This window comes from Barbus barbus (assembly GCF_936440315.1).
Source record: "Barbus barbus genome assembly, chromosome: 3".
NCBI lineage: Eukaryota > Metazoa > Chordata > Actinopteri > Cypriniformes > Cyprinidae > Barbus > Barbus barbus.
This window is the reverse complement of record NC_136731.1, coordinates 21,330,257-21,343,078: the sequence shown is the minus strand read 5'-3', so window position 1 is coordinate 21,343,078 and position 12,822 is coordinate 21,330,257. Positions and strand designations below refer to the sequence as shown.

Genomic DNA, 12,822 nt, shown 5'->3' with positions numbered 1-12,822 from the left:
TAGTTTTGTTCTAGGTGTAAATGGGCCTTTAGGCCTGTAATTCCTGTGCTTGTGTAGTAGCTGCACATATTTGCAGGCGATATCCACCAAAGCCTAGAGAGACAGTGGTTACATGCCCTCCTACCTGTATTTTTCACTGCTTTGTTAAAAACGCTGATAATCGCTTATTTTAGTGACTGATCTTTATCAGAATTATTTTCATTGCAGTGAAACATCCTGCGTGGTTTGAAGTCCAGAGAGCTGTGAAAATGATCCTAGTGTTGTTATTCTTTTGTGAAGCGTGTCTCTATCACCCGAGGCGCTCAAAACTGGCTCTGTGAGTTGAGAATGCCTGCGGTACTAAAACGGCCATCAGTGTTTTGCATATGTGCTTTAAGTGCCACAAGGCAGTGAGCAGGAACATGTGCTGTCCACTTTTAAACTTGATAATTACATGAGACTGCTGCTGGCACTAAGATTAATGGAATTCAGACATGTTGAAAATGGGTTCGATAAATTTGGCTTAACATCAACTTGAAATAGGGTAGTACCGTATTTCCCTGCCATGGGTTTAAAATAATTGAAATTAATCTCATAGGTGTTTTGATTTTAAAAAGACTTAATGTTAAAATGATTTCTCACCAGGCCCAGCTCTTCAAGCATGGGAAACGTGATGATTTCCTGCAATATGGTGTGTATTTATATCCTTTAGGTCTTTCTTTGGTCTAAGATTGTTGATAAATGCTGACTAATATTTACATGACTGTTCAAAGCCCCAACAGTGCTTCATTGCCTGAATCAGAAGAGAATAGCTGAGAGTAACCAGGCCACATTGCGTAAACTGGGAGTAAAAGTTGTCCAGAGACTTGGCTTGACTTCTCTAAAACCACGTTTGGCCAAATGGAGGTAATTGACGAGTGACTTATTGACAAAATATGATGAAATGAAGCAAAGGATGCTGAAAAGTATTAGCTAGTTTGTAAGCATTTTTTATGACTGTATCCAGATACCAGAGAGGAAGTCGGTCACTCGCAGTGAACCTGGCCCAGTCTTCTGTCATTGAAAGCGTAGAGGCTACAAAACCTGATCTTGAGTCTGTCAGTCAGGAGGAAGACTATGACATACCTCAGGATGTAGAGAATGTAATTGGTAAGTATTCTTGCACGTTTGTTTTATTTGGTAAATTGCATATTGCTCATATGTACTGCTAATTTGCTTATTCATTGTTGCAGAACAACTGTTGGTGGGTGTGAAAGACAAAGAGACAATAGTGAGATGGTCTTCTGCCAAGGGGTGAGAACAGTTATCTGGTCTAGGTGTGATAGTGCTATATTTTAATGCCATATTTGTCTGTAATAATGCCTAGAGTTCTAAAACTTTTCAACAAAGTAAAATGATTATTTTTTTAATTTGTCTTTTCTCTTTTAACCACCTACAGGATTGGAAGGGTAACTGGTAGACTACCTAAAGAGCTTGCAGATGATGTGGTTGAATCTGTTTTAGAGTGTTTCAGGTGCGACATGATATGACAGAAGGCCGTGATGTTATGATGTGGCTCAAGTATTTTCAAATGCTTAGTGAGGTATTTCTCATAACATTATGTCTATGCATATAACAGTTTCCAGGAAACAGATAATGCCTGGCATGGGGGCTGCCTGGCTCTTGCAGAGCTTGGCCGAAGAGGACTGCTGCTTCCTTCCCGTCTCTCAGATGGTTGGCTTGCATTTTTTTTAAACTATTGTATTCCGTTTGAAAGCTATTGGATTTAAGTTTTACTTTTCCTCTGACGTATTGTAATATCATAGCTATAATCATTGTACATCCCCAACACCATACTTGGTTTCAAAAACATTCATAAGCAAACATAATTCACATTATGCAAACACTTAATTCAAATACTTTGTTTAACAAGATCCTTTATTAAAAAAAAATGCCACCACCCAGCTCCCTTTAATGATCTATTACATTTTTTGTCAAAATGCACAAAATTCTCAGTGTACAATCTGGGCTGCCTTTTTCTTCCAATCAGTGCTTAATGTTGTACACTAAGAATATTTTGGAATTATCTATATTTACATTTATGCATTAGGCAAATACTTTTGTCCAAAGCAGCGTACATTAAAGTTGTCGGTTCATGTGTATTCTTGTAATTGATCCCATGACCTCTGAGCTCTAATGACAAGCAATTTTATAGACATAAATAGAATAATAATTGAAGATTTCAATGTAGATGTTGGCCGTCTTCCTGTAAAGTCTCTTGAGTATTGATCTTGAGCATTGCTCCTTTGTTTTTCTGTAGCAGCAGTCCACACTTTGAGATCTCTGAATCAGCAGTTTTGTGACCTCTTTCTCTGAGTTCGAGCAGGTTCTTTGACTTTTGCTCTTTTCGTATTGTGCCTCAGAGGTCTACTGTTTACTCGTTTTTGTCCCAGAGCCCGTGTGCTCTGACTTAGTGTGTCTGGAGTGTCTTTGACTGGGCTCTTGTCTGGGGAAGGAAGATTTTGACTGTTCTGGCCCTCAGTTGTTTCTTGTTGGCCAATAGAAGAGTCATTGGTAAGGTCCTTTGAGCTAGCTAGCTGACACAAAGCAAAGGCGGCAGTGTGCCTCTGGTCACATGGGTCTATTTCTTGTTCTCTGGGTGGAACAATTGTGCATACCTCAGCATTTATAATGGTTTGTCTTTCTGGAGTTTCGGAGCTTGTGGTGTTGGGCAAGGCTTGGTTGTTGGACTGTACCCTGAGGCAGAGGTTGAGCGGTGCCTCGTCTTGACTACTTTCTGAATCATAATGGAGCTCTCGGTCAGGGTAGTGGTGTGTCATGTTGCTGGATACAGCCCGGTCCCTCTTGGAAAGGTTAAGAGGACCTGGCTCCTCCTCTGTTCCTTCGTCTTCCTTTTCTGATGAACTCTCATGGCTTCTTGTGGAAGCTGTGGTTTGTGGTTCATTCCTAGAAAGATAAGACAAGATACCAATGTTTTATTTTCCAATTATGTAAAGAATAGTGTAATCATTAACTTGTTTGTGGGCAACCTAACCATATATTATTTTATTTGATCGTGATGTAAAGTGTTATTGGAGCGTTACGTAGAGTTTACCTACCTCTCTTTCTTTTGTAAAATGCTCTCTTGAGTTTGTCCACAAGATTTCTTGGGTAAGATTTCCGTTGCTGTAGTAGCCCCAGGATCAGCATGCTGTGATTGATTGACTGGCAGTGACTCCCCCTGAGTAGCGTGTCTAAATGTAACAGGGATCCGCTGGGTTACATCTGCAGTACTAGGCCTGTCTGGAGACCCGGAGGCGGCACACCCTTCTAAAGGACTCTGGCGAGTACCTTTGTCTACTGTACTGTGTTCCTGGAAAGCCCTGTCCTCAGGAAGTCTGCCGTAAGAGTCAGGATGAGATAGGGGAACTAGATGCCCTCCGTACTCACGAGGATAAAATCTGTTGCTATACACATCCAGAGGAAGATACCTGGTTCTCTGTAAGGACAAGGACAATTCAGGGTGTTGGTAGAGGCTGTAGGATAGCGGTGGACCAGGTATAATAGAATGGCCAAATCTATAGTGATAAGGATGGAGAAGGGAAGTACTAGGTGGGACCAAAGGTGATGGAACCAGAGGTCTCTGGGTCTCTCGAGGTGGGAGTTGGTAGGCTGGTGTGTTTCCTTGGTTGTGTGAGTATGGTGTGTAGAGAGAATGCAAAGGCCTCTCGGGTACAATGTATGAAGGATAGTCCGGTATTAGAGGAAGAAGAGGTGCTGTGGAAGCAGGTTGAGCCCATGGTGCCACTTGGTGGTAAAACTGAGGAATGGCTGAAGATGATTGATCGTCTTTGTGTGGAGACCGTGAGAGAGCTTCTCTTTCACATGTTCGTGCAACTGGTGAGAAAGCTGAAGATATTTTGTTCTGTCCAATATCCATGTCTGCATTTTTGTCCCTGGTCTCATGGATTGGCTCAGGGACATCTTTAGTGACCTCCTTGATGGGATTTTCAGGCTTTTCTCTTGGTCCCTTACTCATCTCCTCTTGTTCAACCTTGTCGTTGATCGTTTCTATTGGTTTGCTGACTTCATCTTCTAGGGGTGACTCTTTACTCTTGTGGTTGAAGGGAAAATTATGCTGGGAAGCTCTGGGTGTTTTCCCAGTCTGTTCCGTGCGCTGAGACACCAGAGAGATGGAGTTCTTGCACAGGTTATACTTCATGTGGTTGAAGAGATGAGACTTGATGTTGCAGGTGAAGGGACACTGGAAGCACTGATATTTGAAAGGTTTGCCAGGAGGGCGAGGAATGTAATGGGGTTTCTTCGGTTTTCTTCCCTGGAGAGTGTCCATACTGGTGCAGAGGCTCAAATCCAATGCTGCGGGGTTTGTCAGCTTATCTGGCAACAGAAATAATAATAATATTAATAAACAACCGTTCTACCACACCCTGGAGCAAAGCGTCATCTGTTTGTTGGGTCAGAAAGGTAGTGACCCAATAAAAAGAAAGTTTTCAACTTGGCTGTAGCTGTTCTGTATTGTTTGTTGGCCTGCGTGTTAGCATGACATGCTCTAGCTGCACTGCCGAAGCCAGGGTAGGCCTGTAGGAACATGCTCCCCTTTTAAAACCTGATGGCGTGGGAAACCACATACACCTGTTTCTCATGACCTTACCTGCAGGATACAAACTCCAGACATTTAAAAATTGATCTCACTTACACTGTAAATGGAGAGAAGCTACCAGAGCTATTGCAATGATATTTCATCTGTTATAACATTTGTAACCAATTGGACTGCTTCAGTGCTTGAAGGAAATTACTTTGACAAGTCTGCACTACAATCAGGATACATAATGGTCCGGTAAGTGTGCAAAGATTTTGAGGCCTGAAGGTTTGTATTGGGAAGCAGAAGATTGAAGAAAGAGATTGCCAGGCAAGTTATGCAGAAAATGACTCCACCTTAAGTGAACCTGTTTGTCACAAGCTGTCGCAAGAAGTGGTGGCTCAGGTTTGGGCTCCCATGTCTCATACGAAGCCGCTCCCTCCTCAAGGCACAAATTAAAAGGATTTGTGTATTGTGAAATTTAATTTAACCGTTTTATATCTTGTTTCCTTGTTTCTTGGTTCTTAGTCATTCTTCTGTGGCTACACGATAACTTGTGATTTCAGCACATTAAGACACTTTGGTTATTAAGACATGCACTGAATATTATGAATATATGTACAACCACATGGCAAATACTTGAGAATATTTTCTACCAGATGTAGTCTAGCAGGTGCATCTATAGTCAGCACTTTAGATCTACCCCTGAAACACCTGCTACGAAGTACATCAGCAATTCAGCCTTTACAAATGCTAAAACTACATGTGAGCAGCAATAAGAAGAGTTGTCATTGGAAATTGCGGCCTTACCTGTATTTAGACTCGACTTTTGGGTTGTTGGATGTATCGTCAGTGGATGTATGTCCACAGCGTACCTCCTGAGTCGTATAATGGTCCCACAGTGGAACAGTTTGGCCGACGTGGTTGACCTTGAGAGCGGTGTCTGTTCGTTTAGGTGCTCCGTCTAGTTTCTGATGAGTCTGATGAGTCTCTCACGTTCTCTCTGAGGTGTTGACTCTGTGGGGTGGAGTCTATGCCCAAGCAGTAGAGCCCTGAGGCAGCATCAATGTGCCTGATATTAGGCAAGCCCCAAGCCACGATACGTTGTTAGCTTGCCTCCTCTCTCACCTGCTGGTGAGAATCCACATTGATGAGAATCCAGACAAGACTGTTTGTGGCTTTTGTTTGCCTGAATGGTTGAATTAGCCCAGGAGTGGTAGAGTTAGGTGTGAAGCAGGTTTGAGGATGTTGTCAGAGGGGTGTGGAGATATTGAGGATAACCAGTGTGATTTGCATGAATCCAAATGTGCGCTACACCTGATGTGAAGTGTCTTTCAGCATGGTTATGAAAATGCAGATATTTTTGCCAGATCTGGATATTCGTTTAACCAAATATAATGGTAGATTTTAGTGTTATTTAAAAAAATTGATTCATGTTTATTTGCATATACAGCATGAATCATAAACTCAATTTCGGCTCCACCTAAGATTTTAGAAGACAGGTCATTGTAATGAGGTTCTTCCAAAGGTCAACTATCAATACTCTCTCCCTCTTGTGTGTTTATGCACCACTTACATTTTATTATGAATGTTCAGTAATCTAAATCATAATTTTATCTAAAAAAAAAATTGAAAAGAGATGTTTTAAGCAATCAAAACTATTATGGATGCATTAAATTGATCAAAAGTGTAAATTAAGATAATTATAATGTTCCAAGAGACTTTGATTTCCTTTTCAACTTTCTATTCATCAACAAATCCTGAAGTATCACTGTTTAAAAACATTAAGCAGCACAACTTTCCACATTGAGTGATGATAAATGTTTCTTGAGCATCAAATCAGCATATTAGAATAATTTCTGAAGGATCATGTGACACTGAACACTGGAGTAATCACGCGGAAAATTCAGCTTTGTATCAGAAATAAATTACATTGTAAAATACATTCAGACAGAAAACCTTTATTATAAATTGTAATAATATTGGACAATATTGTTGTTTTAACTGTATTTTGATCAAATAAATGAATATATGAATCTTCTGAAATATTTTGGATTACAAAACTAATTATTTTTTGTGCTATTTTGTCTGTATTATACAGTGGTGCCTGTGATTCTAAAAGCCCTGACATATGATGAGAAAAGAGGCGCATGCAGTTTGGGATCAAATGTACGAGATGCTGCCTGCTACGTGTGCTGGGCTTTCGCCCGTGCCTATGAACCATGTGAACTGAACCCTTATGTCAACCAGATTGCCAGGTATGAACCCACCACCACCACTTCAGCCACTGTGCTTTACATTATGGGCCAGATTTATTAAAGAGTAGGGGTGTAACGATACACGTATTCGCATTGAACTGTTCGGTACGAGGCTTTCGGTTCGGTACGCATTGCAAACCGAACGATTCGTTGGAATAATCCTATTACAGCATATTATCCTATTAGGTTAGATTAGTGCGCGCGCGCATTTAGAGTGCGTTCTTTCACTGTAAGATTCAGTCTATTAAAATGCATTTAGAATGATCACAAAATTCAAGATATGGGGGCAGAAAATTTATATATAGTTAATCAATATCACAGAAGAGTGCCGTTTTTTCTCTTCAAAAATCAGCATGATTGCAAATGATTTTTACAGCAGTTCAGTAATGAAGTAATAAACTTATGTTTTAGACAGCATATTGCTTGTTTTTGCTCCATTTCGACAACAAAAATAAATCCAAACACAGCCACACCACTGTTTTGCGTCTTTGAGCAACATTCGTTCCTGAATGAATCAACCGTTTAAATGATTCGGTTTAATCGCAATGACTCACTTAGTGACTTGCTGCCACCTACTGGCGGTTTTAATTTCATATTTACAGTATCTTTTCATTTTTTTATAAATTTCCCAAACATCAGTTGTCAAGTTTTTATGTTTAATTATCAAAACATTATTTATGCATTTGTAGCTGCTGGTTAAAGCATTGCCTGTCCCTCTGAGCTACATTAAACAGTGTGTAAAAGCATCTATGCCATTCAGAGACAACTTCTATGTTTCCTCTGCAATGCAAAGATGAATTTTGTCAATACTGACTTCATTTGCTTGGTAACAGCCCAAATGTCTTATTGACTAAATTAAGAAAAAAAGACTCAAAAGGTGATGCACACTTTTAGAAAAAATGGCTTTATAAAAGGTCAAAAATGCCCATAAAAGGTAAAAATGAAAAGATGAATCTGCTACATGACAATAGGCAACGTGAGCTGTAATATTTCAATCAAGAGCTGTTTTTGTTTTACATGCTGCTAAGAAGACACCCCAGAAGATGGGTCAAGTATAGCTCCATCATTGTTCAAAGTAAAAAAAAAAAAGTTTTAATAAACAAAAAATTAGTAAAAATCAATTAAATTTCTCTGGCATTTCTTTCTTTCTTTCTGCTGTATCGAAAACGTACTGAATTGTGACACCACTGTATTGTATCGTATCGAACTGTGAATTTTGTGAACCGTTACACACCTACTAAACAGGACAAATTAGCACGATGGACGAGGAAACTTCTGCGGGTGATTTACTAACAACATGCAAATTAAAGAACACGCACAACATCTAATTTACATATCGACCAATGAAATATACCAAGCGCAGCACAAATCAGCGGAAGGATATGTTCGGATTCGGATAATGTGTTCTTCTGGCATTCCAAATAAATTAATATGTGTGGGAAAAAATCTTTCTCCTTGTACCACGCCGGTGAGAGGTGCTTGAGCGAGATGCTAAAGGTTTAATCCGATTCAATGATTTATGCTAAGCTGCACTAAAAGTGCTACCGCCAGACCCGGAGATCGGCTGAATGGATTCGAAAACGGTAAAACTCAACTGTTTAACTCTTGGGGAGTTGTAAAATGAGCCTATTTTAAAAAATAGTGGTGTGTTCCTTTAAGGCACCAACTTTTGATTAATAGTTTGTCTCATACTATTTGTGCTGCAGACTGTTCCCGTTTAATAAAGTTATTAACTTTAATATGTTATTCATTATTTTAAATAGTCCAGTTCATTAGATTTCCTGTGGCGGTTGTGTGGATCAGGTCTAAAGTCTTAAATATAAATATATGAAAATATATTTTTTCTCAACCCTTGATGGAAACTGACTCCTGTACGCCCACTTTTTATTCAAGCGTTTGGCATGACCTTTCTTAGATCTTTGTGTAGATGTTTTTGGATGTTGTCCAGGACGAAAGCTCTTTCCACCAGAACCAACTGTGTTGAGAGCTGATCTGATGTCAGTGAAGGCTCAACCTGGGTGGTTCTGTTGACCTTATGCTTACACTTTCTCTCCAATGAAAATACCTTTTTTTGTAAGTGAGGTTAGGCTGTGGAATTTGATTACTGAGGCTGCAGCCCTCATACTGAGGACTCTGTTTTTTTTAGTCAGCAAGCCTTACAGTATGTGGTAAGAGAAATGGACCTTTTCACCATACTACCTGGTAATTATTTTAAGAAAATTCCTGTCACAGCAAATTATATTTGAACATAATTCCATCTCAATAATTGAGTGCTCTATTTTACTTTATGAACATCTTTGGGCAACTTCCAGGAGGAAAGTTAAGGCTTGTATTATAAATGTCCAAAAACGCTCAACAGCCTCTTCTCATACCTGTTTGCCTGGCTGCAGTTATTTACTGCCTTAAAACCAGTTTATACACCTCTCACAGCTCATAACCTCTCCCTGCTGAGGATAAATAGTGTAGTCTGTTGGTCTAGTAAATTACCAAACTTGGAGTGAGAATCAACAACCAGTACCCAGAGAACAAAGGGGAGAAGATACTCCTTTGCCCAATCTGACAAAAGATGATAAACCTCATAAAGCTAATAATTTAGACAGAAAATTAGATTCATATTTCACCCCCAAATCCTGTGTGTGTGTGTTTGTGGAGCTTTTGAAGAAATTTGAAGAACCTTCACTGAGCTCTTTTTCAAGTTGTCTACTTACTTAACTTTTTTTACTTTTGTCATTTAGCAGACGCTTTTGTCCAAAGCGACTTACAAATAAGAAAAAGTAACTAAAACTAAAAGTTACAACTCTAAAGTCTACTGTAGATTCAAATAATGAAAAAATAATAATAATAATAATAACACAGTAGAAGGAAAATTGTATAGTTTATATGACTCGTGTGTTATATTCCAAGTCTTATGAATGCTTTTGTGTGACAGTGAAACAAGAAATATGAATTGACAGTCTTTATTTCTGCCCAAAGGTCTGAAATGAACTGCAGTTTCAACAAACATTGACACACAAGTTTCAAGACAGCAAGCATTATTTAATAGCTCTTTTCCAGATAGCTTATGTATTTTCTGTGGTGTCCCATGAGAAAGTTGTCTATTTGCTTTAATTGCGGTGCTTAGTAGTGTTATTACCACTCAGACTTATGGTTAGGGGTTTGCTGTATTAAACTTTGCTGCGTAACTGTATATTGCAATTCTTCTAATTCTACTGTGTCCTGTTTGTGTGGTGATGTAGTGGTGATTCAGCTCAGCGAAAGAGTTTCATCAGCAGAAAGCATTTTTTTCCCTCCCAGGTTCAAGAGTAAGCCTTTCAGTCACCATAAAAACATAATGATATTACGTGAATGACAGCTGAAAGATGCTCCGCTGCCCCCCCCCCCCCCCCCCCCTCCCTCCCTGTTTGGGACAAGTGTGGGCCTGTGTGTAACTGACTGTGCACTTTGCATTACTCCTTCAGTTTGTTGGCCCTCCCGTAACTTCCCTCCTCCCTATCCCCACGGTGCTGCCAGGTTTCGTCTGTTGTTGTGGGTTTCGGTCGCCATTTGGCACCCAGGCTGTAGACCTGTCGAGTCCTGTTCTAATTTCATCAGCAGTCAAAAGTTGTTTCTATGAGCTTACTGACGCTTTCAGAAACCGTGTCATTGCATGAAACTACACTATTGTTTTTTTTTCCTAGATTTTGGAGAGTTGTGTGTGTGTGTGTTTTAAAGAAATTAATTTATATACGCATTAAATTCATCAAGTGACAGTAAAGATTTTTGCATTGCTACAAAGATTTATATTTCCTATTAATGCTGTTCTTTTGACCTTTCTATTCATCAAATAATCCTGAAAAAATGGACAAGAGTTTCCACAAAAATATTAAGCAGCAAAACTGTTTTCAACATTGATAATAAGAAATGTTTATTGAGCAGCAACTCAGCATATTAGAGGGATTTCTGAAGGTGTGACACTTAAGATTGCAGTAATGATTCAGAAAATTCAGCTTTAATTGCATTCCATATATTACAAAAAAAAAAAAAAAAAAAATATATATATATAAAACAAACATTTTAAATTGTTATACTGATATTACCCAATATTACAGCTTTTACTGTATTTTTGATTGAATAAATGTAACCTTGGTGAAGTGGCTTTTTTCAAAAACATTAAAAAAAAGTCACAGATGCAAAAATTTTTAACTAGCGTATGTGCAAATAATAAAAACACAAAACAAAACGGATTATTAAGGAGAATAAATCATCTATGGTCCCATCTGACTTTTGGGGCACTTCCCCCTAGAAAAGTTCCCTCAGAAATGACAGTTCTTTCATTATTTGCTCAAACTTGAGTAAATTAACCTGTTTCAAACCCGTATGACTCTTTCTTCAGGGGAACAGAAAAGGAAAAATGGAGAATTTAGTATTATTATTATTATTTTTATTTTTTTTGCGGTTACAGTAAATGAAGACTGAAGCTTCAAATAGCAGACCTGACAGCCTGTACGCATTTTGCGTAGCGGGCACGCATTTTGACCTCAAAGTACGATTTGTCACTTTAAACTACGCAAAAACCTGCTGATACCTTTGGGCAGCACAAACCAATCAAGCGACAGCAAAGAAAGAGCACTTCGACCAATCAGAGCGCGGGGTTCAGTCCCCATCTAGCATGTGGGATGATTGACAAATGCGTAACCTATCATTAAAAAGAGACCGCAAATAGACAGCAAAACAGCGTTGGGGTGGATGTGGAAAGTTAAAATATTGAGTTGAGTTAACTTAATCCTCTGGAGTCGCATTGATATTGTAGACGAACTGTGAATAGAATAAAAGCACATTCATATTCAGTCAGATCTGCTGCGGTTTATTTGTGTTCATATAACTGCACTCCCTGAACAGCGTCCTAATATTAGGGCTTTTAGTTCAAAAAAGTGCACGTACTTGGATAAATACTGATATATTTGCACTAGAGCTTCGCCCGTGTCTAATAAACCTTTAAAAAAGTCTTGCCGGAACATTCACATCTGCGTTCAGCTGCTCACACAAGAGTTACCGTGTTTGAGTAACAGCTTCACAAACAGCCTTTTCAACTACACAGTATTATTTCTGTATTATAGTCATTCATAAGTTAATAGTTCAGATATAAACACTGATGTTTATGGTAGCGATCAAAATAGACCTTTTGAAAGTTAACTGTTGCTTCAAATAACGTTTGTGTCGATTGCATTGTTTGGCCGCTAGGTGGCGACAAGTGACTTAAAAAATGTGTTTGTGATTGAATCAAGAGATTAGTTTAAAAACACTGATTCATCCAGTAAAGAAACGAGTCAGACATTAAATCATTCATTCAAACCACTTTTTCATAATTTTAATATGAACTAAATATATTATAAATACATATTAATTTAAATGTTTAATAATTCGTTCAAATTAAACACTTTTAAATAGACTGCAGCAATAATAGTTTGTCACACATTATTTTGTTTCGTGGGAGAATCGTGATCTCTGTTTGAGACAAAAAAATTGTGATTCTCAATTTATCCAGAATCGTGCGGCTGTCGTATGTGACTGAGTGCAAACCTAAATATCTAACGTGAATAACGTTATCCTAACACACACTACATCATTTTCAAGCTAGTTTGCCTATTCACCTGGCATTTAAGATGGCAAAGTAGTGTAAAGTTATGTGCTCGGTGACAGAAAAGTGTGTGTGTTCATGACTTGCAGCTAAAAAAAAACATGACATCAGGTGAGGACACTGACAGGGAGAGAGAGCAGCAGACCTAAAAAGAAACCAAAAAGAGTCCATGCCTCACAGCAGTTCCTCACAAAATATGAGGATATATCATATATCCGTTGCCATCACACAAGTGGTACTCAAAAAAAAAATTCAAAGGTTGGCAGGTCTGAAATAGGATGCAAAAGCACCTTAAAATTACTTAATATTACTCATGCATTATATTACATTCATCAGGTTACCTTTGTGCATTCATGTGAAATGAAAAGTAGCAGATCCTGGTTGTGAGC

The 12,822-nt window shown here is 38.7% G+C and overlaps 2 protein-coding genes across 2 annotated transcripts in view; one reads left to right on the top strand and one right to left on the bottom strand.

The window, feature by feature from the left end:
* Positions 1-12,822, top strand: part of LOC306856267 (tubulin-specific chaperone D-like) — a 47,660-nt gene that overhangs the window by 8,740 nt on the left and 26,098 nt on the right. Inside the window, exons 8-14 of the mRNA XM_079395425.1 lie at positions 625-670; positions 753-885; positions 986-1,128; positions 1,212-1,272; positions 1,418-1,492; positions 1,598-1,692; positions 6,660-6,816. Coding sequence (XP_079251551.1) covers positions 625-670; positions 753-885; positions 986-1,128; positions 1,212-1,272; positions 1,418-1,492; positions 1,598-1,692; positions 6,660-6,816 — 710 coding nt within the window. The remainder of the gene's footprint in view (positions 1-624; positions 671-752; positions 886-985; positions 1,129-1,211; positions 1,273-1,417; positions 1,493-1,597; positions 1,693-6,659; positions 6,817-12,822) is intronic.
* Positions 1,872-5,753, bottom strand: LOC306856273 (zinc finger protein 750-like). The gene is made up of 3 exons (XM_079395446.1): positions 5,369-5,753; positions 3,078-4,356; positions 1,872-2,925 (listed from the first exon to the last, which is right to left on the bottom strand). Exons 2-3 carry the CDS (start codon positions 4,307-4,309, stop codon positions 2,307-2,309), a joined length of 1,851 nt encoding a protein of 616 aa, XP_079251572.1. The 5' UTR covers positions 4,310-4,356; positions 5,369-5,753; the 3' UTR covers positions 1,872-2,306.

Bases quoted from the DNA above. Each gene is read 5' to 3' on its own strand.
- LOC306856273 (XM_079395446.1), bottom strand. From the start codon at position 4,309: ATGGACACTCTCCAGGGAAGAAAACCGAAGAAACCCCATTACATTCCT. The intron at 2,926-3,077 runs GTAGGTAAACTC...TTATCTTTCTAG, and splicing joins ATTTTACAAAAGAAAGAGAG to GAATGAACCACAAACCACAG.